At 40.1% G+C, this 19296-nt stretch overlaps 1 protein-coding gene across 1 annotated transcript in view; it reads right to left on the bottom strand.

Annotated features, from left to right (window-relative positions):
* Mybpc1 (myosin binding protein C1) overlaps positions 1–19296 on the bottom strand; it is a 70284-nt gene that overhangs the window by 35738 nt on the left and 15250 nt on the right. Inside the window, exons 10-17 of the mRNA XM_045152256.1 lie at positions 15153–15319; positions 13683–13815; positions 11713–11837; positions 10735–10840; positions 8626–8792; positions 6830–6992; positions 4599–4705; positions 3841–3974 (exon numbers count right to left, since the gene is read on the bottom strand). Coding sequence (XP_045008191.1) covers positions 3841–3974; positions 4599–4705; positions 6830–6992; positions 8626–8792; positions 10735–10840; positions 11713–11837; positions 13683–13815; positions 15153–15319 — 1102 coding nt within the window. The remainder of the gene's footprint in view (positions 1–3840; positions 3975–4598; positions 4706–6829; positions 6993–8625; positions 8793–10734; positions 10841–11712; positions 11838–13682; positions 13816–15152; positions 15320–19296) is intronic.

Below are 19296 nucleotides of genomic sequence, written 5' to 3'. Positions count from 1 at the left end.
AGCCTCGAACCGGGGTCCTTAGGCTTCACAGGCAAGCGCTTAACCGCTAAGCCATCTCTCCAACCCTAGAATTGGAATTTTTGTTCACACACTCCAGTAATGCCATCAGACCTGGAACTGTCATTTTCAATGTTATTTTAAATCACAAATTCCATTCTTTTCCTTTGATTTTTGTTTTCAAGGTAGGGTTACACTCCGGCCCAGGCTGACCTGACATTCACTATGAAGTCTCAGGGTGGCCTCAAACTCATGGTGATCCTCCTACCTCTGCCTCCTGTGTCCTGGAATTAAAGGCGTGTCCTTTGAGATAGGCATCTTACCATATATCCCAAACTAGCTTTCTTATGATCCTCCTGCTTCAGGCCCCCAAATACTGAGATTCCAGACATAAACCACCAATGCCCAGCTTCACAATCCATTTCTTGACTACCTAGGGCAATTCAGTCCTGATCAAGTAGCATTCCAAAAATCTGATATGTGGTGTTTGTGGCTAGTTTATAATTTGCCTTGTGATGTCTTCTTTTTGACTCATGAATTAGTTAGAAATATGTTATTTAGTTTCCACATATTTGAAGAGTTCTCAAATAACTTTCATTGTTTCTAAGTAATTTCACTGTGGACAGAAAACTATGTCTTGTATTACTTGAATCCTTTGATATTTACTGAGAATTATTAGGACCAGAATATGGCCTGTCTTAGTAAATGCTCAATATGCATTTATAAAATAACACTTTTCCTTTTCTTGTAGTAGAACGTTCTGAAAATGTCAATTGATTGAAATGATATCCAACTGTAGAGACTCAGAACTCATCACAATGATTGTTGAGTGCTAAATTAGGTATCTCTACCACACCCTCCAAGGCTCAGAGAACATGATGAAAAGGGGCAGATAGAATTTAAGAGCCGGGAGATGGCGAGGAGTACAGGGGAATGCCATTTTGCAGATGTGAGGTGGCCCTGGTGTCCAGGAGCTCATGATGGCTGTTGTTACCTTAACAAGACCTTGACAATATTGAGCCCATCAACATTCCATTGTGGATGATGGAGGATGGGGGAGAGAGAGAGAGAGAGAGAGAGAGAGAGAGAGAGAGAGAGAGAGAGAGAGAGAGAGAGAGGGAGGGAGGGAGGGAGAGAGAGGGAAGCGCAGTGGTGTACACCTTTAATCCCCGCACTGGAGCGGCAGAGGTAGATGGATTGCAGTGAGCTCACAGCCACCCTGAGACTACCTAGGAAATTCCAGGTCAGCCTGGGCTATATTGAGACCCTACCTTGAAAAACAGAGAGAGAGAGAGAGAGAGAGAGAGAGAGAGAGAGAGAGAGAGAGAGAGAGATATCAGAGTGAAGGAGAGAATAATTTTTCTTTTGTTGGCTTATTAATTATAATTCTGTTTTTTATAATTTCAGTGGTTCTTTTAGGATGTATGGTATACATCTTTAACTTCTTGTTTTGTTTTATTTTTTGTTTTTGAGGTAGGGTCTCACTTTAGATCAGGCTGCCCTGGGATTCACTATGCAGTCTCAGGGTGCCCTTGAACTGAAGGCGATCCTTCTACCTCTGCCTCCCGCATGCTGGGAGTAAAGACATGCACCACCATGCCTGGATCATCTTTAATTTTTTATTAGTGTCCAAACTGAAGACAGAACTTAGTATTTCTTCACTTAACTTCTACAAATAGAATATGGTTAAGGTAAGTATTTTTCGTGTGTTTGCCTGGTAACACTAATACAGCTGTGCGTTTGGGTTTGGGTTCCATTGACTTTCCCCCTCATTTTAGATTTGTTTCCCTGATGATCTCTCTACCATAATGTCTTATTAGATGATAAACACTGAAAATATTATTTTGTTTAATTCTTGATATTTTTGTATTTCAAATCATGAACTTTGTTTAGAATGCAGTTCAATAGTTGACCCTCTTGGAAATTGTGTTTGATAATTGCTTAGGTAGTTTCTTATCAGTGGCCAGTCCAGGGTTACTCATTTCCACAATGGGGGAAAAGCTTTGTCATTGACTCTCCTCAGTGCATGGTGAACTGAGTTATTCAAGTTTGGCCTGGGATATGGAGAAGGGGGGCATGCGCTACACCAGACCTTGTGAAAATTCCAATCATCCTCTCTTGAATCCTTTCTGATGGTTCCTTCCCAGTCTTGAGTACTTTCCCCATAAACACACTCGAACCTCTGCCCAGAACTGGAGGGGATCTTGTGCAGAGCCTGGTGGGGGGGAGGAGGGGCCTCCCTGTGTGCACATTCCTCCTTTAGTGCAGGTCTGATGAACTCCAGCTGTTTTAGCCTCCTTGCGTGAAGGGTTCTCGACCCTCCTTGAAGCTCTGCCTGCCTCTTCCTTGAATATTGCCTAAAATTTGGTCCCCTACCCCTACCCGGGACATATGCATGCTAGGCAAAGAAAGGTTCTACGAAGCACTAAGCCACCGCCCTAGCCGCAAGCAGCTCTCCTAAGGCAGTAAGCTGGGCCTTGCTCCTCACTGACAGTATTTCAGGGCTACTGCCTTTCATTACCTGAGGTGCTGTGTCTTGAAAACCATTGTTTTGTCAATTTCGGGATCATTTCAGATGAGTGCGTGGATCACATTCTTGGTACTCAATTCTGGCCAGTCTCCTGTTGTGCTTTTTATTTTTATTTATTTATTTTTGTCTTTCCAGGTAGAGTCTCACTCTAGCCCAGTCTAATCTGGAATTCACCATGGAGTCTCAGGGTGGCCTTGCACTCAGAGTGATCCTCCTGTCTCTGCCTCCCCGTGCTGGGATTAAAGGCGTGCGCCACCACAGCTGGGTCTGTTGGGCTTTTCAAATGTGTTTTCTTTTTGGTGGGCGGGAAGCCAGAGGGCTCCACGCGGCCCGGGGATGCTCCGCCACCGCAACCTCACCAGCTCTGTTCTCCTCACTCGGACTCAGTGGTGCGGCTTCCTGTCTCCCTCCAGCACGCCAAGCTCATTCTGTGCCCTTGGTCTTCCCACTTGCATGGTTTGGACCTGGAAACCTCTTCCCGTTATCATTCATGGAAGCTGCCAGGGACCATGCAGCCACTCACTGTCAGAGCATTATTTTGTTTGTTTTTATTACTATTATTATTTGGTTGTTTGAGAAAAGTTCTTCCCAGGTAGCCTTGACTGGTCTTAAACCCTCTAGTCTCAGACTCTAGTCTCCCCAATGTTGGTATTGTAGGTGTGTGCCACCGAACCCAGCGTAGCATATTCTCCTATTATTTCTCACAGCACTTATATAACCATGCAGCATGATTTCATTCCTTTATGTATTTACTTATTTAAAAATTTACTGTTTGGGGCTGGAGAGATGGCTTAGCGGTTAAGCGCTTGCCTGTGAAGCCTAAGGACCCCGGTTCAAGGCTCAATTCTCCAGGATCCACGTTAGCCAGATGCACAAGGGGACGCACATGTCTGGAGTTCGTTTGCAGTGGCTGGAGGCCCTGGCACACCCATTCTCTCCCTCCCTCTCTCTCTCTCTCTCTTTCTCTATCTATCTATCTATCTATCTATCTATCTATCTATCTATCTATCTATCTATCTGCCTTTCTCTCTGTATCTGTCACTCTCAAATAAATAAATAAATAATGAACAAAAAATTTTTTTAAAAAGTTACTATTTTAAGATGGCACCTTATCCATTACACACAAAATTGTCTTGGATTTGTGGTGGATAGATAAAAACATGAAAAGTAAATAAATAATGAAGAGAAAAATCAGTCACCATTCTTTCTTCAGAGGAATTATCTGTACTGTATTCCTATACAATCATTTGCCCTTTCCCTTCCCCTAGGTAAGGAATGCAAGGGTTGGGGTAGGCCGTGTGTGCGCAACAAACCTTATCTGCTCGGCTCCAAATGGCCTTGGGAGGAGGCTCCCCGGTGACAGGGATCTCAAGACGAAGTTTGCTTCCTGCTATCACAGTCACTGTGTTGTCCGCATCAAGACCGTCCAGGATGATCTTAGGAGGATCTGGAATATTAAGCATAGATTTTGCCAACAATCATTCCTATGTGGATATTTTGACTAGTAATTGGCTACTATCAAACAGTGGTGATAACCAATGTTTTTGCATGTTTGCATGTATGTGGGCACAGGTAGGTGTGCTTGTGCATGTGCAGGTCAGAGGTTGTTTCCAGTCTATTCTTTGAGACATAGTCTCTCACATGCTCTACAGCTCACCAGTTTGGTTAGATTATGTAACCAGTGTGCGCATGGCTTCCCTGTCTCCACTCCTCCAGCACTGGGATTACAGGCATGTGCCAACCTTCCAGGCGTTTCATGTGGAGACTGGGACTGGAACTCAGTCCTCATGCGTGCACAGCAAGCACTTTACCCACTGAGCTATTTCCCTAGCCCTGTCACCAATTTCTTATCTGGCTAAAAAGAATATGAGAATGTTCAAGGAAGTTTGTGCTTGGTACCTTGTAAAATCATTTCATTGTAAGACCGAGGAATCAACTATTTTTGGTTGATGGTTAATATTGATCAGCGTATTTTAAAAAAATTGCACACCTCTCAATGCATTATAGTTCAAGGTAAGTAAAATAAGCAAACAATAAGATAGCTATGTAATAATTTGTTTTATCTACTCACCAATAACGTGAACTTTGGCAGGCAATGTAACATTGTAGGCATCTGGTGTAAATACATAATCACCTTCATCTTCAGTAAGAGCATTGGCTATGACTAATTTGTGGATTCTAAGGAAACAAAAAAGAGGTCTAAGACTTTTCAAGGATTCAGATTATTTATGACCCAAATGATATCCTTTATTCAATCAATTTGTTTCAAGTGGGAAGGAGAGAGGGAAAGAGGGGCAAAGAAGGAAGAGGAAGAGAAACAGGCCATAATCCTACTAAATTACCCTATTTATTGTCCTAAATTAGACATATTTTGGAGTATATATAAGTTTTTCTGCAAGTGCACCCTTTTTTGGGGTAATTTTTTTGTATGAGAGAGAGAGTGGGAAAGAGAGAGATAATGAATTGGCACAATAGGTCCTCCAGCCACTGCAATTGAATTCCAGATGCATGTACCACCTTGTGCCATGTGTGGCCTTGCATGCTTGTGTCACCTTGTGCATCTGGTTCACGTGGGACCTGGAGAGTCAAATATGGGTCCTTAGGCTTTGCAGGCAAGTGCCTTAACCGCTAAGCCATCTCTCCAGCTCAGAACCCATTTTCATTTTATTTATTTATTTTTACCACTTTTATATATGCAATACCTGTTGTTATTTTTTTTTAAAGATTTATTTATTTATTAGAGACAGGGAAAGAGGAAGAGAGAGTAAATGGGCATGCCAGGGCCTCTAGCCACTGCAAATGAACTCCAGACGCATGTGCCACCGTTGTGCATCTGGCTTATATGGGACCTGGAGAATTGAACCTGGATCCTTAGGCGTCACAGGCATGCGTCTTAACTGCTAATCCACCTCTCCAGCCCCTTTATTGTTATTTTTATGTTATAACTTTAAAATCTAAGACATAGCATCTCAATAATGGCACACTTGAAGACACAAGAAATTTCTGAGAAACATGCTGCTTTTGGCTTTATATGCCAAAGGGTAGTAGTTGTTAAGTGACCGGGGTCATGGATACTCAGTAGATATTATGTGTCTGTGGCTGTGAAGGGTAAGCTATTGGGCAAGGGATACAGCTCAGTAGTAGGGCACTAATCTGGCATGTGTGAGGTTCTGAGTTCAATCTCCAGCACCATACACAACACACACACACAACATATGAAGGACATACTATGACAGTATGAAAGTATGTGGTTTTGTGTGCACACAGAATTTTATCACAGTTTCAGAGGATGTTTGAGGTCTAATTACGGTCTCATAAGCGTCCTTGAGCATAAAGTTAAAATCCTTGACTTCAATATTGGCTAGATGCTAGGATAAGGCCATGCACTACTTGGTGTTGGAGGACAATATTACAGTTTTAAAAATATTATTGACTTATTTGCAATTCTGGAATTAAGTAACAAACACATCACATCTTTAGAAAACAGTGTTCTGCTAAGTTGGGCAGAGGAAGCTGACTATAGAGACAGGAAAGGCTGGCATAGACAGCAACAGAGAAGAAAATGTGGTTGTTTCAAATTTAGTTTTCTTTTCCAAGTTAAAGCAGAGAGTACTTTCTTATCATGCCAACTAGAAGTGGCCTGTTTGGGGATTTGGTTATTATTTCTCTCTTGAGTTCTGGGAAGGTCCAGATAAACAACCTAGTTTGGGCCAGGTGGTATGGAACTTCACAATGGTACCTCCAAGTGTTGGTTTGGTCTGTTGGACCTGATGCAGGAGTTCAAGCAAACCCAGTGGTCTCCTTAATGAGTATTAATTAGGACAATAGATAATTTGATCAGCCTTCAACTAAAATTCAGCCACATTACTCTAAACTCATGCTTAAGTGGAACAAAATCAGTCAATCACTTTGAAGAGACAGAGCAGCAGTGTGAGGTACCAATACGGGTTCTCCAGGAAGGCACAATATGGCCGTATCAGAACAATAACTAGTTCTTACTCATTGGAGGCAGACGCATTCCCTATAGCTATTCTCCAATGAAATGTTGCCTGGATACGTACTTCAGAAGTAGGAAGCCAGGTGTGGTGGTGCATGCCTTTAATCCCAGTCCTTGGGAGGCAGAGGTAGGAGGACTGTCATGAGTTTGAGGTCAACCTGGGACTACAGAGTGAGTTCCAGGTTAGTCTGGGCTAGAATGAGACCCTGTGTTAATAAAGTAAGAAAAAAAAAAAAAAAAGAAAAAAGGAAAAAGTGAAGGTGGACCCATTCCTTCCTCACTAATAGACCATCTGACTTGCTTACCTTCCTTTGTGAACAACCTTTAGACGGTCACTTTCCTGAACAGGGAGGCCATTTTTAGTCCATTTTCCTGGTATGTCTTCAGAGATTTCACACTTCAAACATATTTCTTTTCCAAGTTTTACAGTCTGATCAGTCAGAGGTGTTGTAATCTTCAGAGGTCTCACTACAGAAATAAAAAGCATTACAAGGGCCAAACCCAAAGTCCAGGTGGGACAGCAGGGTGATGTTGCATTTCACGATGCATTCACTTTCAGTTCTGCTATGACACTTGAAGATGGGAACATACTCCAGTGCAATTGATATGTCAGAGCACAGTGGAACGATCTCAAACATGTATCAGTGACCCATATCCACCCATGAGCTCTGAGTCATGTCCACTCACACGTATGGTTACAACTACCCATCTGATTTCAAATAAACTTCCTACTACTTCATGACAGCTCACAAGCCCCGACTATTCCAGCGTACTTCCATAGGCAAATTTCAGATCTTTTTTAAGGTGAAGTGTAAGTTTAACATAGGTAAAGTAAATTCAACATAGGTAAAACTGTGCTACTCTTTGTATGAGGTCCTTATTTTTGTTTTTAAGGTATCACTAACAAAATTCTCTGAATATAATTCCCATAAGTCATTTCTTCTACAAACCCTGTGTTTACTATTGAATGACTTTGCTTAGCATAATGATTTTTAGAAATGTATATTGTTGCAAGAGAGCCAAATTGACTGTAATTATTTTGAAAGGATACAAATATTGCTTGCCTACAGCTGATTCTTTTTTTTTTACAGTTTCCTAAAAGATTTTATTTTTAAGCTTTTAAAAATCAATACAGAGTTACTGATTCTCATTTAAGAAATAATAGGTTTATGAACAATTAGTCTTGTTGATGTTCTATTACAATGGCCACAATTCCATGAGTCATAAGGAAGTATTGTGATTGTTTCTTTGAAAATCAGTGATCATATGAATGACTGCTGGACCAACAGAGAAGTGGAAGCAAGATTCCTACACTCTTGTACCATGAATCATCTGGACAATTTGCTGTTTTAAACTTAATGGCAAATATGAACAGATGCTGTCATTGAGGAAGTACTGTTCTAACAGGTCATTTGGGTAAGAACATGCTACCAAAGCCTATTAGCAAATAAGCTCTTATTCAATATCTGAATGCTCTTAGTGGTGCTCTTTAGATTCAAATAAGTTTCTTCTATATCAAATATAACTGCATGCTACACAGTGAGTTGTGAGACCATATTTAATAACTAGATAGCAAGCTTTCCTATGAATTAAGGAAACAGTGTCAAGATTTGATATCATGAGTAACTATTAACCATGTATTTTTATGGTTTTGCACTTATAACTTTTGGGGTAACTTTTCTGGCAGATGATTTTTATACTTTCTTCCCAGTATTGGCACTCTTCTATTAAACCAAGTAGTTGATTCATTTTTCAAAGACCCTGAACTGACATAAGTACCCAGACACTAGAATGGAATTCAATTTTACATATTAAAAATACCACAAGTCGCAGGGGGTGGGGGTACACATCTTTTATCCCAGCGCTTGGGAGGCCAAGGTAGGAGGATCACTGTGAATTTGAGGGCATCCTGAGACTACATAGTGAATTCCAGGTCAACCTGTGTTAGAGAGAGAGAGACCCTACCTCAAAAAAAAACAAAAAAAAAAAAACAAAAAAAAACTACTACAAGTGAAAAATTAAGTAGGTCGAGTAAAACTGGATTCACAAACAGAATGCCACTTACGGCCACTTAGAAGGCATCTGGAGAAGTCTTACTCACAGTCAACGCTCAGCTTGGCAGATGACTGTCCTCCCGTCGTCATGACAGAGTACTCCGCGCTGTCGGCCTTTGTTGCGCCTTCGATGATCAAGATGTGCTTTTTGCCCTCCACTTTAATTTTGTACCTTGACTTTGGACCAGGGAAGATCTCTTCACCATTCTTAAACCTGAGTTAACACAGATTACAAAAATAATTTGTAAGAGAATCTTCAGGAAATGAAGATGAGGCGTCTTGTTCATTGCTTTGTCTCAGTATCTTGCACACTTTCTGGCAGCTTCCAGACACCAAGAAGGATTTGTTGAATTAGGGAACTATGAATCCATATACCAAGGTATTCAAGCCAGGTGTGGTGGTGCTCACCTGTGATCCCAGCACTTGGAAGGCTGAGGTAAGAGGATTGTCATGAGTTCGTGGCCAGCCTGGGGCTTCAGAGCGAGTTCCAGGTCAGCCTGGGCTACGGTGAGATGCTGTTTCAAAAATCCAAAGGATTCTATACTGTAACAAGTATTATCTATAAAATTATGTTAAAAGAACATGAGCCACCTCTTCTTACTCAAGCTCAGTCACATGTGGAGGTAAGAGTGTGTATTATCCCGCACTTGACATATTCTAATGTTAGCTGTGATTCTCGGTTAGTAGGAGTAATCTATTCCATATTCCAATGAAAGCGTTCTTACCTACTCTCCCCAGAAAGCCTTCTTTTTTTTTTTTTTTGGTGGTGCTAAGGATTGAACTCAGGGCTTCATGCATACTAACCACACAGTCTGCCCCTGAGCTAGCCAGCCCAAGCTCTCTTATTTCTAATAAATGTCTATATTTTATTTTTGTTTTTTAAAGGCTACTCATGTTTAAGAGTAAGAGATTTTTAAAAAACATTTTATTTTATTTATTTGAGAAAAAGAGAAAGAAGTAGATAGCGAAAAAAAATGGGTGTGCCAGGGCCGCTAGCCCCGCAAACAAACTCCAGATGCATGCGCCACCTTGTACCTCTGGCTTATGTGGGTACTGGAGAATTGAATCTGAGTCCTTTGGCTATGCAGGCAAGTGCCTTAACCACTAAACCATCTCTCCAGCCCAATATTTATATTTATTTATTTGATATATATGTAGATATACATATATACATACATACACACACACATATATATAAGGAGAGAGAGAGAGAGAGAGCATGTCAAGGTATTTTGCTCCTGCAAATGAACTCCAGATAAATATGCAACTTTATGCATCTGTCTTTATGTGGGTACTGGGGAAATGAACCCAGACTGGCAGGCTTTGCCAGCAAGTGACTTTAACCACTAAGCCATTTCTCCATCCCATTCCCCCCCCCCCCATTTTTAGAAGCAGTCTACAATGTTTTCTAGGGTACTATAAAAGTAAAATGATGAGGATCTATTTCTTATAGAAAGAGGGATGGAACCCAGGGCCTTGTGCTTGCTAGGCAAGATGGTCCTACTGAGTTACAGCCCAGTAAGTGATGAGGATTTAAATGAAAAAAAAAAAAAAAAATATATATATATATATATATATATATATATATATATATATATATATATATATAACCTTTTTCTATGTAAGCTGCCAGTAAGGCATAGTGAGAAGAAGCCTGCTACAGATAATAAGAGCATCCATGGTCTTTCAAGTTCATCAAACTTGTATAGTCTATTGAATCCATTTATTAGTAAGTAGCTACATCTTTACCCAGAGAGATTTGTAGAATATTTTCAGTTTCATAGTATGGTCTTAGTTATCACCCTTATCAACATAAATGAGGTTATTTTTCCATATGTTTAAAAGCCAGTTATGGGCTGGAGAGATTCCTCAGTGGTAGTTACTTGTGTGCAAAACTTGCTGGCTGGAATTCAATTCCCCAGTAGCCATGTAAAGCCAGATGCATAAAGTGACACATGCATCTGGAGTTCAGTTATAGTGGCAAGAAGCTCTGGTGTTCCCATTCTCATTCCCCCCCCCCTCTCTCTGCTTGCAAATAAATAAATAAATAAAAATATTAAAGATAAAAACAAAACCCAATTGTATGCCATGTTCTTTCAGCAGTGAAGGTGCTTTTTGTCTGCTGTAGATGGACAGGTGCCAGGAAAGTTACTTACCATTTCACATTTGCATCGTCCTCAGACACTTCACATTCCAGCTCCACTCTCTCTCCACAGTAAGCAGTTGAGTCTTCCAGCTGCTTGGTTACCATAATTGGAGGCTCTAGTGTTTACAAGGAGGAAATAAAAATCACTGACTATCTGGAGCCTATTAAACCCCAGTTTGTTCACTGATGCAAATCCAACTGAGGACAGAATCAACTATGGGTCATGTGGTGGTAAATTGGGAGTTGAGCTTTTCTCTGTGTGTTCATGGCCAAAACGAATAGTTAGCAACGTTGGAGAAGTTCTCCCAATTATCTTAGAACTGGCCAAATCAAATATGTTACTGTTCTGGAGAACAGATAAAACATGTATCAAATATTCTTTCTTCAGCAATTAAGGTTCCAGGTGGTAGACACTTCCAACAAGGGAGAGTGCATAACATGAAAAATTGTTCTAGATGGAGGACAGAGATTCGACTTGTATGCATTCAGAGGGGCTTCTGGCTTCATTTGACCCCTTCACCTTTTCTCTCTATGTGGCAATGTTAGTAATGATTTTCTAATGCCAACCCCTGATACACTCTTTGAAATGAATCTGGTTTCATGAGATGCTACTTGCAATCAGCCAGGTGGATAAAATGAGGATTTTCCAGTAGCATCTGTTGGGAGTCAGAAGCTCTATCTAAAGCTCATCTTTCAGAACAGCGTTGGCTTGAGTCAAAACCACAAGGCAGTTTTGTACAGTAGCTCTTTTCTTCCCTGGGTTTCTGCATTCTTCGACACACCAGGAGACTAGTTAGGACCCAGGACACCTACCAGTGTAGAGGAGCCTCCATACTGAGCCAATCTAACAGTTCAGGCAAACATTTCTAGAGGTGCTACTTTCTCTGCTCTGGAACCAAAATGGTCACTTTGTCTTCCATTTTGGTCACTCTCCCTGGGAGAATGACAGCCATTGCTCATTGGTGATGCGAAACAGACTTGCTTTTACCTCTTACAAAGAGTTCAGTGGAGCATTTCTCATCCCCAGCTGTGACGTAGTACTCTGAGTCATCTGTTAGTGAACAGTTATTGATAAACATAATTCTTTCACATCCTTTGTGTTCAAAGATGTATCTGTTTTAAACAGGAGGAAGGTAAACAGATTCTGTGAAATTGATTTTTTTTTCTTTTCTTTACTAGATTTGACTTATAACTTGGTAATACTTAAGAGTGAGGGATATAATTTGGCGTATTCGGGTAGCATGTTTTATGTGGTTAACATCAAATAAACAGGAATGTTCATCCTTATGGAACATAACAAATATGTATATTTATATGTACTATTTAATTTCTGTTATCATTTTCTTTTCTATAAGGTTTTTATTGCAAATATAAACCAGTCCTCACAGATGTGGTATTTTAAGTTTTTAACCCACTCTTAGAAAATAAGGTTGATCAAGAGTGTCAGAGATTTTTAACTGTGTACATTTTTTAGAGATTTTATTTTTATTTATTTATGAGAGAGAGAGAGAGAGAATGTGCACAACCCAGGGCCTCCAGCTACTGCAAATGAACTCCAGATACATGTGCCTCCATTTGCATCTGGCTTATGTGGGACCTGGAGATTCGAACCTGGGTCCTTAGGTTTCACAGACATGCACCATAACCTCTAAGCCATCTCTTCAACCCAACTGTGTGCATTCTTTACATGACTAACTTACATATTTTATAGACATGTCAGAGACTTGATCTTATTCATTGATGTGTATTCCAGTCATTATCTAACCCATGGATACAACAGGCTTTGATAAATAAATAAATGATTATACAATTTAAGCAATGATATGACCATAATTTATAAGCTAGGCAGCAATTATATCACCTCTTAACTGAGCCGTAAGAACTGGCATTACTATATCATAGATACCACCTAGCAAGAACGCATCTGAGCATTTGGCTACAGAACACTAGACACCAAGAAAACAGTATATTTTAATTACCTGTGCCCTGGATTATGGCGGAGCACACTGATCCATTATCACAAGACTAGAGAAACAATTGGACTGTGAAAATTTCTCAAGTTGAAGACTTAAAGAACAAAATATTTAAACACTTTCTAGAAAAGCTAATATTAAATTTTGGTAAATTGAGGCAAATGAGAATTTGATAATAATATCATTGCTCAAAGTCATTCTGTTGGTATGGTCACACCAAGAAACAGGAAACCACTGTGTTGTACTCTAGAAGTGACAGACGTCCAGGATTAAAGTCTTTTATCAATGCACACGTGGCTCTTATTAACTTCAAAAAAAAACATACTGGAGTTGAAAATCTCTCAGGCTGAGGAAGATCTCTGTAAAGTAGTTTCATAATAGACTAGCGATACCATCAGACATCAGGGATTAGTTTGACTCCTTCCATTGGGAGAGGGCCAAGAAATAATAAAACACAGGCTTAGACCCACAGCTCGCTCATTAGATCTCAACATCCACCAGTTCTACCCAGACTCACTGTGGAAAGGGCTCAGAACAATGTCTGCTGCACTGAATGTAGAAGCGTTTGACTATCATCAAATATAAATGCTATTTTTGAAAAGAAACTACATATCTAATTTTGATAGGTAGCTTCTAGCTATGATAATACATGCGCATTTCAAATATTCCTGTTTTTAAAATATGGAAGAAGTTTGGCTATACTCAGACATAATGACATGTAACTTATAATGACACAAAATAAGAATTGGTAATCACTTGAAATAAACTTATAATATCAAGACTGTTTATCTTATAAGTTTTTAATAATTCCAAAGTACATGAAAAGTGACTTAAACTTTTCCTCTCCCTGCATAGGATTTTGCATTATAAGGCTGAATCTAAAAGAGATATGCCTTAAAATTTTTTTTTTAATTCTCAGAAAATTAAGTCAAACTACTGTTTAATTTACTTATGATTTTCACTGAATCCTTCAAAGTCCACTTACTTTGTGCTGGGTCGAATTTCTTGACCATTTTTATACCATTTCACTTCAAGCTTGGGGTCTGCCAGCTCCACAACAAATCTGACTTTGCCTCCCTTATCAACCTGGTATGCAGGATCTAGAATTTTTGCAAAGGCTGGCAGACAGAAACAAAACAGATTTTATATATATGTACACACGTGCCACAATGCAATGCATGAGAATCTAAAACTAAATGAGTCTCAGAGAAGAAAAAAGATACATAAACCTTTCTAATTATCCTTTCTACTTTGAATTGTGTCAACTCATCTGCAATAAAATAGTATAAAATTTTAAAGAGAATTCACATGCTTTTGAAAGAAAATATTGAGGGCTGGGGAAATGGCCTAGAGGTTAAGGAGTTTGCCTGTGAAGTGTAAGGACCCCAGTTCGATTCCCTAGGACCCATGTTAGCCAGATGCACAGGGGGGCGCATGCATCTGGAGTTTGTTTGCAGTGACTAGAGGCCTTGGTGTACTCATTTTCTTTTTCTCTCTATTGCCCTCTTTCTCTCTCTCTCTTAAATAAATATATATAAAAATATGTTTTTAAAGACAACACTTAAAAAATTTTTAAATAGAAAATATTGAGAGAAAAATAATTTTATTACTGCTAAGAACCTTTCCAAGTGACTTAACCCAGGAGTTAGGTTCAGTAGAAAGCTTCCAAATGAGAGGCTGGAGAGATGGCTCAACGGTTAAGGTGCTTGTCTGCAAAGCCTAATGACCTCGGTTTGATTCCCTAGTACCCACATAAAGTCAGATGCAGAAAGTGTTGCATGCACTGGCTAGAGACCCTTGTATGCCCATTCTCATTCTCTCTTTCTCTCTCTTTGCTTGTAAATAAATAAATACAAATTAATCCTAGCACTTGGGAAGGCAAAGGTAGGAATATAATCTGGAATTAGAGGCCACTCTGAGACTACCTAGTGAATTCCAGGTCAGTCTGGGTTAGAGTGAGACCCTGCTTCAGAAAATAAGCAACTAACTAAAATAAATTAACAAATAAATAAATCAAACCAACCAACCAAACAAACAAAAAAACCCAAACCCAAGAGTGCAGGAGTATGATGGCAAACCAGAGATCTCTCACCTAAGAGAGAATCAAGAGCAGGTGTTTTAGGGTGAGGGAGGTGTGGGGGGACTGGAGAAAAGGAGGGCCCTGAGAAAGGCCCAGTGGCCCAGGGGATGTTCTCAAGTCCTTCGGGGCGTTGCTTGTGGTACTGTCAATCACCTGCTTGCCCTGAGCCATCACAGTCCTCAACTGTGTGCAGAGACCTTGAGATGCTCCACCGGAAACCAAAGCTATCATCCCAAATAACCTTAATGCCACCCCCGCCCCAGGTCCACCCCCACCCCGCCCCCATCCGGCCCCGCCCTCCTCAAGCCCCGCCCCGCAGGCCCCGCCCCGCAGGCCCCGCCCCGCAGGCCCCCCCCCCCTCCCCCCCGCGCTCACCTGCGCTCTTCTTCTCCTTCCTGCGCATCTTCTTGAGGCGCTTGAGCATGCCGCGCAGGTCGGTGATGCCATACTGGAAGGCGATCTTCTCGTACTCGTTGGGGTTCGCGTTCTTCAGCAGCTCCCAGACGTCGACCTCGGGCTCCTCCTCCTGCTGCTTCACCTCCCTGGCCGGGGAAACCATCGCCTGGGTTAAGCAGCCGTCCCCCTCAGAGACCCCAACTTTAGTGGTGTTAAAGCTGCTTAAAGCCACCGAGTCTCCTTGCTTTGCGCGAAGTCTTGGGAACTTCCAGTTAGTAGATCAGAGATGCGCACTTGTATCAGAACTTTCCTTTCCTAGTTGAGAACACGAATTTGGGAGGAGGACCGGGGAGGGCTGAGAAGTGACTTTAGTCTAATTGGAGGTGAGATTTTCCGAAACTTAGTTTTCACCTAGGGCTGGAGAGATGGCTTAGCGGTTAAGGCGCTTGCCTGCAAAGCCAAAGGACCTCGTTTCGATTCCCCAGAACCTATGTAGGCCAGCTGCACAAGGAGGCACATGCATCTGGAGTTCATTTACAGGGCTGGAGGCCCTGGCATGCCCATTCTCCCTCTCTCTAGTAAATAAAAATAAAATATTTAAAAAAAGTTTTCACCTAAGCTGTTGAGTATTGAATTCATTTTGAAAAGTGGGTTAAAATATTTACATCTTGGTCTGTAAGTGGAGAAAATGGCCTCTTCTATTGATGTGCACACAGAGCAAAGAGTATTTCAAACACGTGAATTTTGTCAATAATATTTTTCCTATCACAGTAATGTATATATTATTTTTTTATTTATATTTTGAACTTGAAACCATAAGGTTTTTTTTTTTTTTAAAGTTGTTTTCCATGTTTTTGTGGCTATAGATGCTCTTTAAAAACAAAACAAAGCCAGGGGTGGTGGCGCACACCTTTAATCCCAGCACTTGCAAGGCAGAAGTAGAAGGATTGCCAAGAATTCAAGGCCACCCTGAGACTACATAGTGAATTCCAGGTCAGCCTGGACTATAGCAAGACCCTACCTTGTAAAACCAAATAATAATAATAATAATAATGATGATGAAATAAAAACAATGGGCTGGAGGGATGGCTTAGTGGTGAAGGCGTATGCCTGCAAAGCCAAAGGAGCCAGGTTTAATTCCCCAGGATCCACATTAGAAAGATGCACAAGGGGGCACACTTGTCTGGACTTTCCTTGCAGTGGCTGGAAGCCCTGGCACACCCATCCTCTCTCTCTCTCTCCTACCTGTCAAATAAATAAATAAATAAAATAAAATATTTTTTAAAAATAAAAACAAAATATTGTTTTCTAAATTGACAGGGAAAAAGAAGAATGAAATAAAAATAGTATCTCATATTTCATCTTAACATACTGTCTTGAATTTTTTTGGAAGAAATATTGAGGTTGAATTGTGGACATATTAACGTTAAGCTATAAAACAAATGGCTTAGGGTTCCATAAACAAGGGAAAGGTAACTTAGGATAACTATCACTATGATTCCAAATTTTACCCTGCCTCAAACAAAACAAAACAAGAAAAATATAAAATGACTCAAAATTGTCATCACTGACTAAAGAATGTATTGAACACTCAGAGAACATATATGACGCACAACATGTAAGAGTCACTGTACACTTGTTTTCCTGTACTTCCAAGCCACAAAGTGAAACATCTTAGGAAAAGGGCTTAGTATAAATGCACGATATAATTTAAGTTGATTTTCATCATTAGCTAAATAGTTGTGTTTTTGCTTAAATTTAGTTGACTATTTTTATCAGGTTAATTTGGAAAAATTACAGTGCCTATTTAATGTGGATAACAATGGTTCGGATATTATTTTCTAAAAAAACAGTTGATATACTTTACACATCAGTGTAATGATGAGTTTATGTGTTTGCTTTGTCACATTAATTATACTTGTTCTCAGAGTTTCTTCTTTAAACTTATAAATACTTTGTACATTCAGAGGAAAATACAATATTAGCATACAGTTTAGGGTGGCTTTAGGCAAGGATAAATTACAAATCTTGAATCTCCATCTTATATTATCATGTAATTATTTTTGCCCAATGAGGAAAATGAGGCCAGTGTAGAAAGTGAAAGGAAATGAAAGGTCTTTGGTCCATACGTTAATGGGAGGATTAAACAACCTATTAAAGAAAATGTGCCTTTGCCAGGGCATGGTGGCACACGCCTTTAATCCCAGCACTCAGGGGGCAGAGGTAGGAAGAGTTTGAGGCCACCCTGAGACTACATAGTGAATTCTAGGTCAGCCTGGGCTAGAGTGAGACCATATCTGGAAAAAGGAAAAAATAAAAAGTGCCTTAGGAAAAAACACCCTCCTTGGCAAGGCATGCTGGCACATGCCTTTAATCTCAGTACTTGCAAGGCTGAGGTAGGAGGATTGCCTTCAGTCTGAGGCCGCTTGAGACTACAGAGTGAATTCCGGGTCAGTCTGGGGTAGAGTGTACAGCAAGACCCTACCTCGAACAAAGCCAAAAAAAAAAAAAAAAAAACAAAACAAAACAAACAAACAAAAAAAAACACCTTCCAAAGCCAGACATAGTGGTGCAAACCTTTAATCCCATCACTTGGGAAGCAGAGGCAGGAGGGTTGCTATGAATTCAAGGCCAGCCTGGCACTACAGAGTGAGTTCCAGGTCAGCTTGGACTAGAGTGAGACCCTACCTCAGAAAAACCAAATCAAGCCAAAACAAACAAACAAAATACTCTTAAGACACAAATATTTTCTTCCTTTTACTGAAGTGAAAACTATTGAAAAGCATAAGAAAATTAGCCTGGATTGGAATATTGGTAATAATTTGCCTGATGTACTAAATCTACAGACTGAAAGCAATCTGCATTCTAACTATTTTAGAGTATTTTAAATTTAGAGAATTGCAATTAATATGTGTACCATGTACAAGTATTTATATTAGGTGTGTGTGCATTCTTTATTAATGCATTTGTCACATTCCAGCATAAAAAGTTCTCTAAACTTTAAAATTATATAATAGAATGTACTAAGTTTTGGATTTTAATCAAGATATATACTTCTGGGTTGGAGAGATGGCCTAGTTATTAAGGTGCTTTCCTGCAAAGCCTAAGGACCCATGTTCCACTCTCCAGGTCCCACGTAAGCCAGACACACAAGTGATCCAAGTGCGTAAGGCTGCACATGCTCACAAGGTGGTGCATACGTCTGGAGTTTGATTGTAGTGGCTGGAGGCTCTGGTGTGCCAATATTCTCTCTCTCTCATTTAACAAATAAAAAGGCCAGTCTGTCAGGCTTGTCTCAAAAAAAAAAAAAAAAAGAAAGATACATATTTCTAATATTCTCCTTACATTGGTGGAAATATTTAAAGATATGAAACTAATAATTTTTTGTTTTGTTGAGACTGAGTCTCATGTAGCCCATGCCGACTTCAATCTCACTATGTAGCCAAGGATGACATTAAATTTCTGATCCTCCTGCTTCTACCTCCTGAGTGCTAGAATTAAAGGCATGCACCACGCCATCTGGTTTGTTTGGTTCTAGGACTCAAGCCCATGGCTTTGTACACTAGACATGCACTATACCAACCAAGCTACACCCCACCCCTTGACATAATTTAAATAGCTAACGAGAGACACAGCTCAATTATTGAGACATACCTAGATTTTGGGGGTAAATATTTGCATGAGGGGAGCCAATAATAATGTTCACCATTTTTTTGAGTAGACTAGTACAACCCAGTCATCCTTACCATTTTTTTTAAATTTAAAAAAATGTAGAAGGATACTACAGTTTCTTAGGTGAACACCAATGGCCTCTTCTCTTTTACTTCTTTCTTTCATGTTATTGCGTTCCAAATCTCAAACAGCAGGCCTATTGTAGCGGAATGTGAGGCCAAAGCCCTCATCGACAGCATTTCCTTACCTCATCTAGAACTTACCATGGTATCTGCACATAACACTGTCTTTGTGGTTATGTGAAGTTATAGCGAGGAGAGAAATCCAAATATTGGATTCCTTTCTATCACTGGGATAGACCTGCATAATGACCACAGTACTTTTATCTACATCAAAATTTCTATATATTGATGAACTCTAAAGAGTTTATAGAAATTTATGTAGACTAAGA

Source organism: Jaculus jaculus, chromosome 6 (genome assembly GCF_020740685.1).
Source record: "Jaculus jaculus isolate mJacJac1 chromosome 6, mJacJac1.mat.Y.cur, whole genome shotgun sequence".
Classification (NCBI taxonomy): Eukaryota; Metazoa; Chordata; class Mammalia; order Rodentia; family Dipodidae; genus Jaculus; species Jaculus jaculus.
The sequence above is the reverse complement of the archived record's forward strand: the minus strand, read 5'-3'. Positions and strand labels throughout refer to the sequence as shown.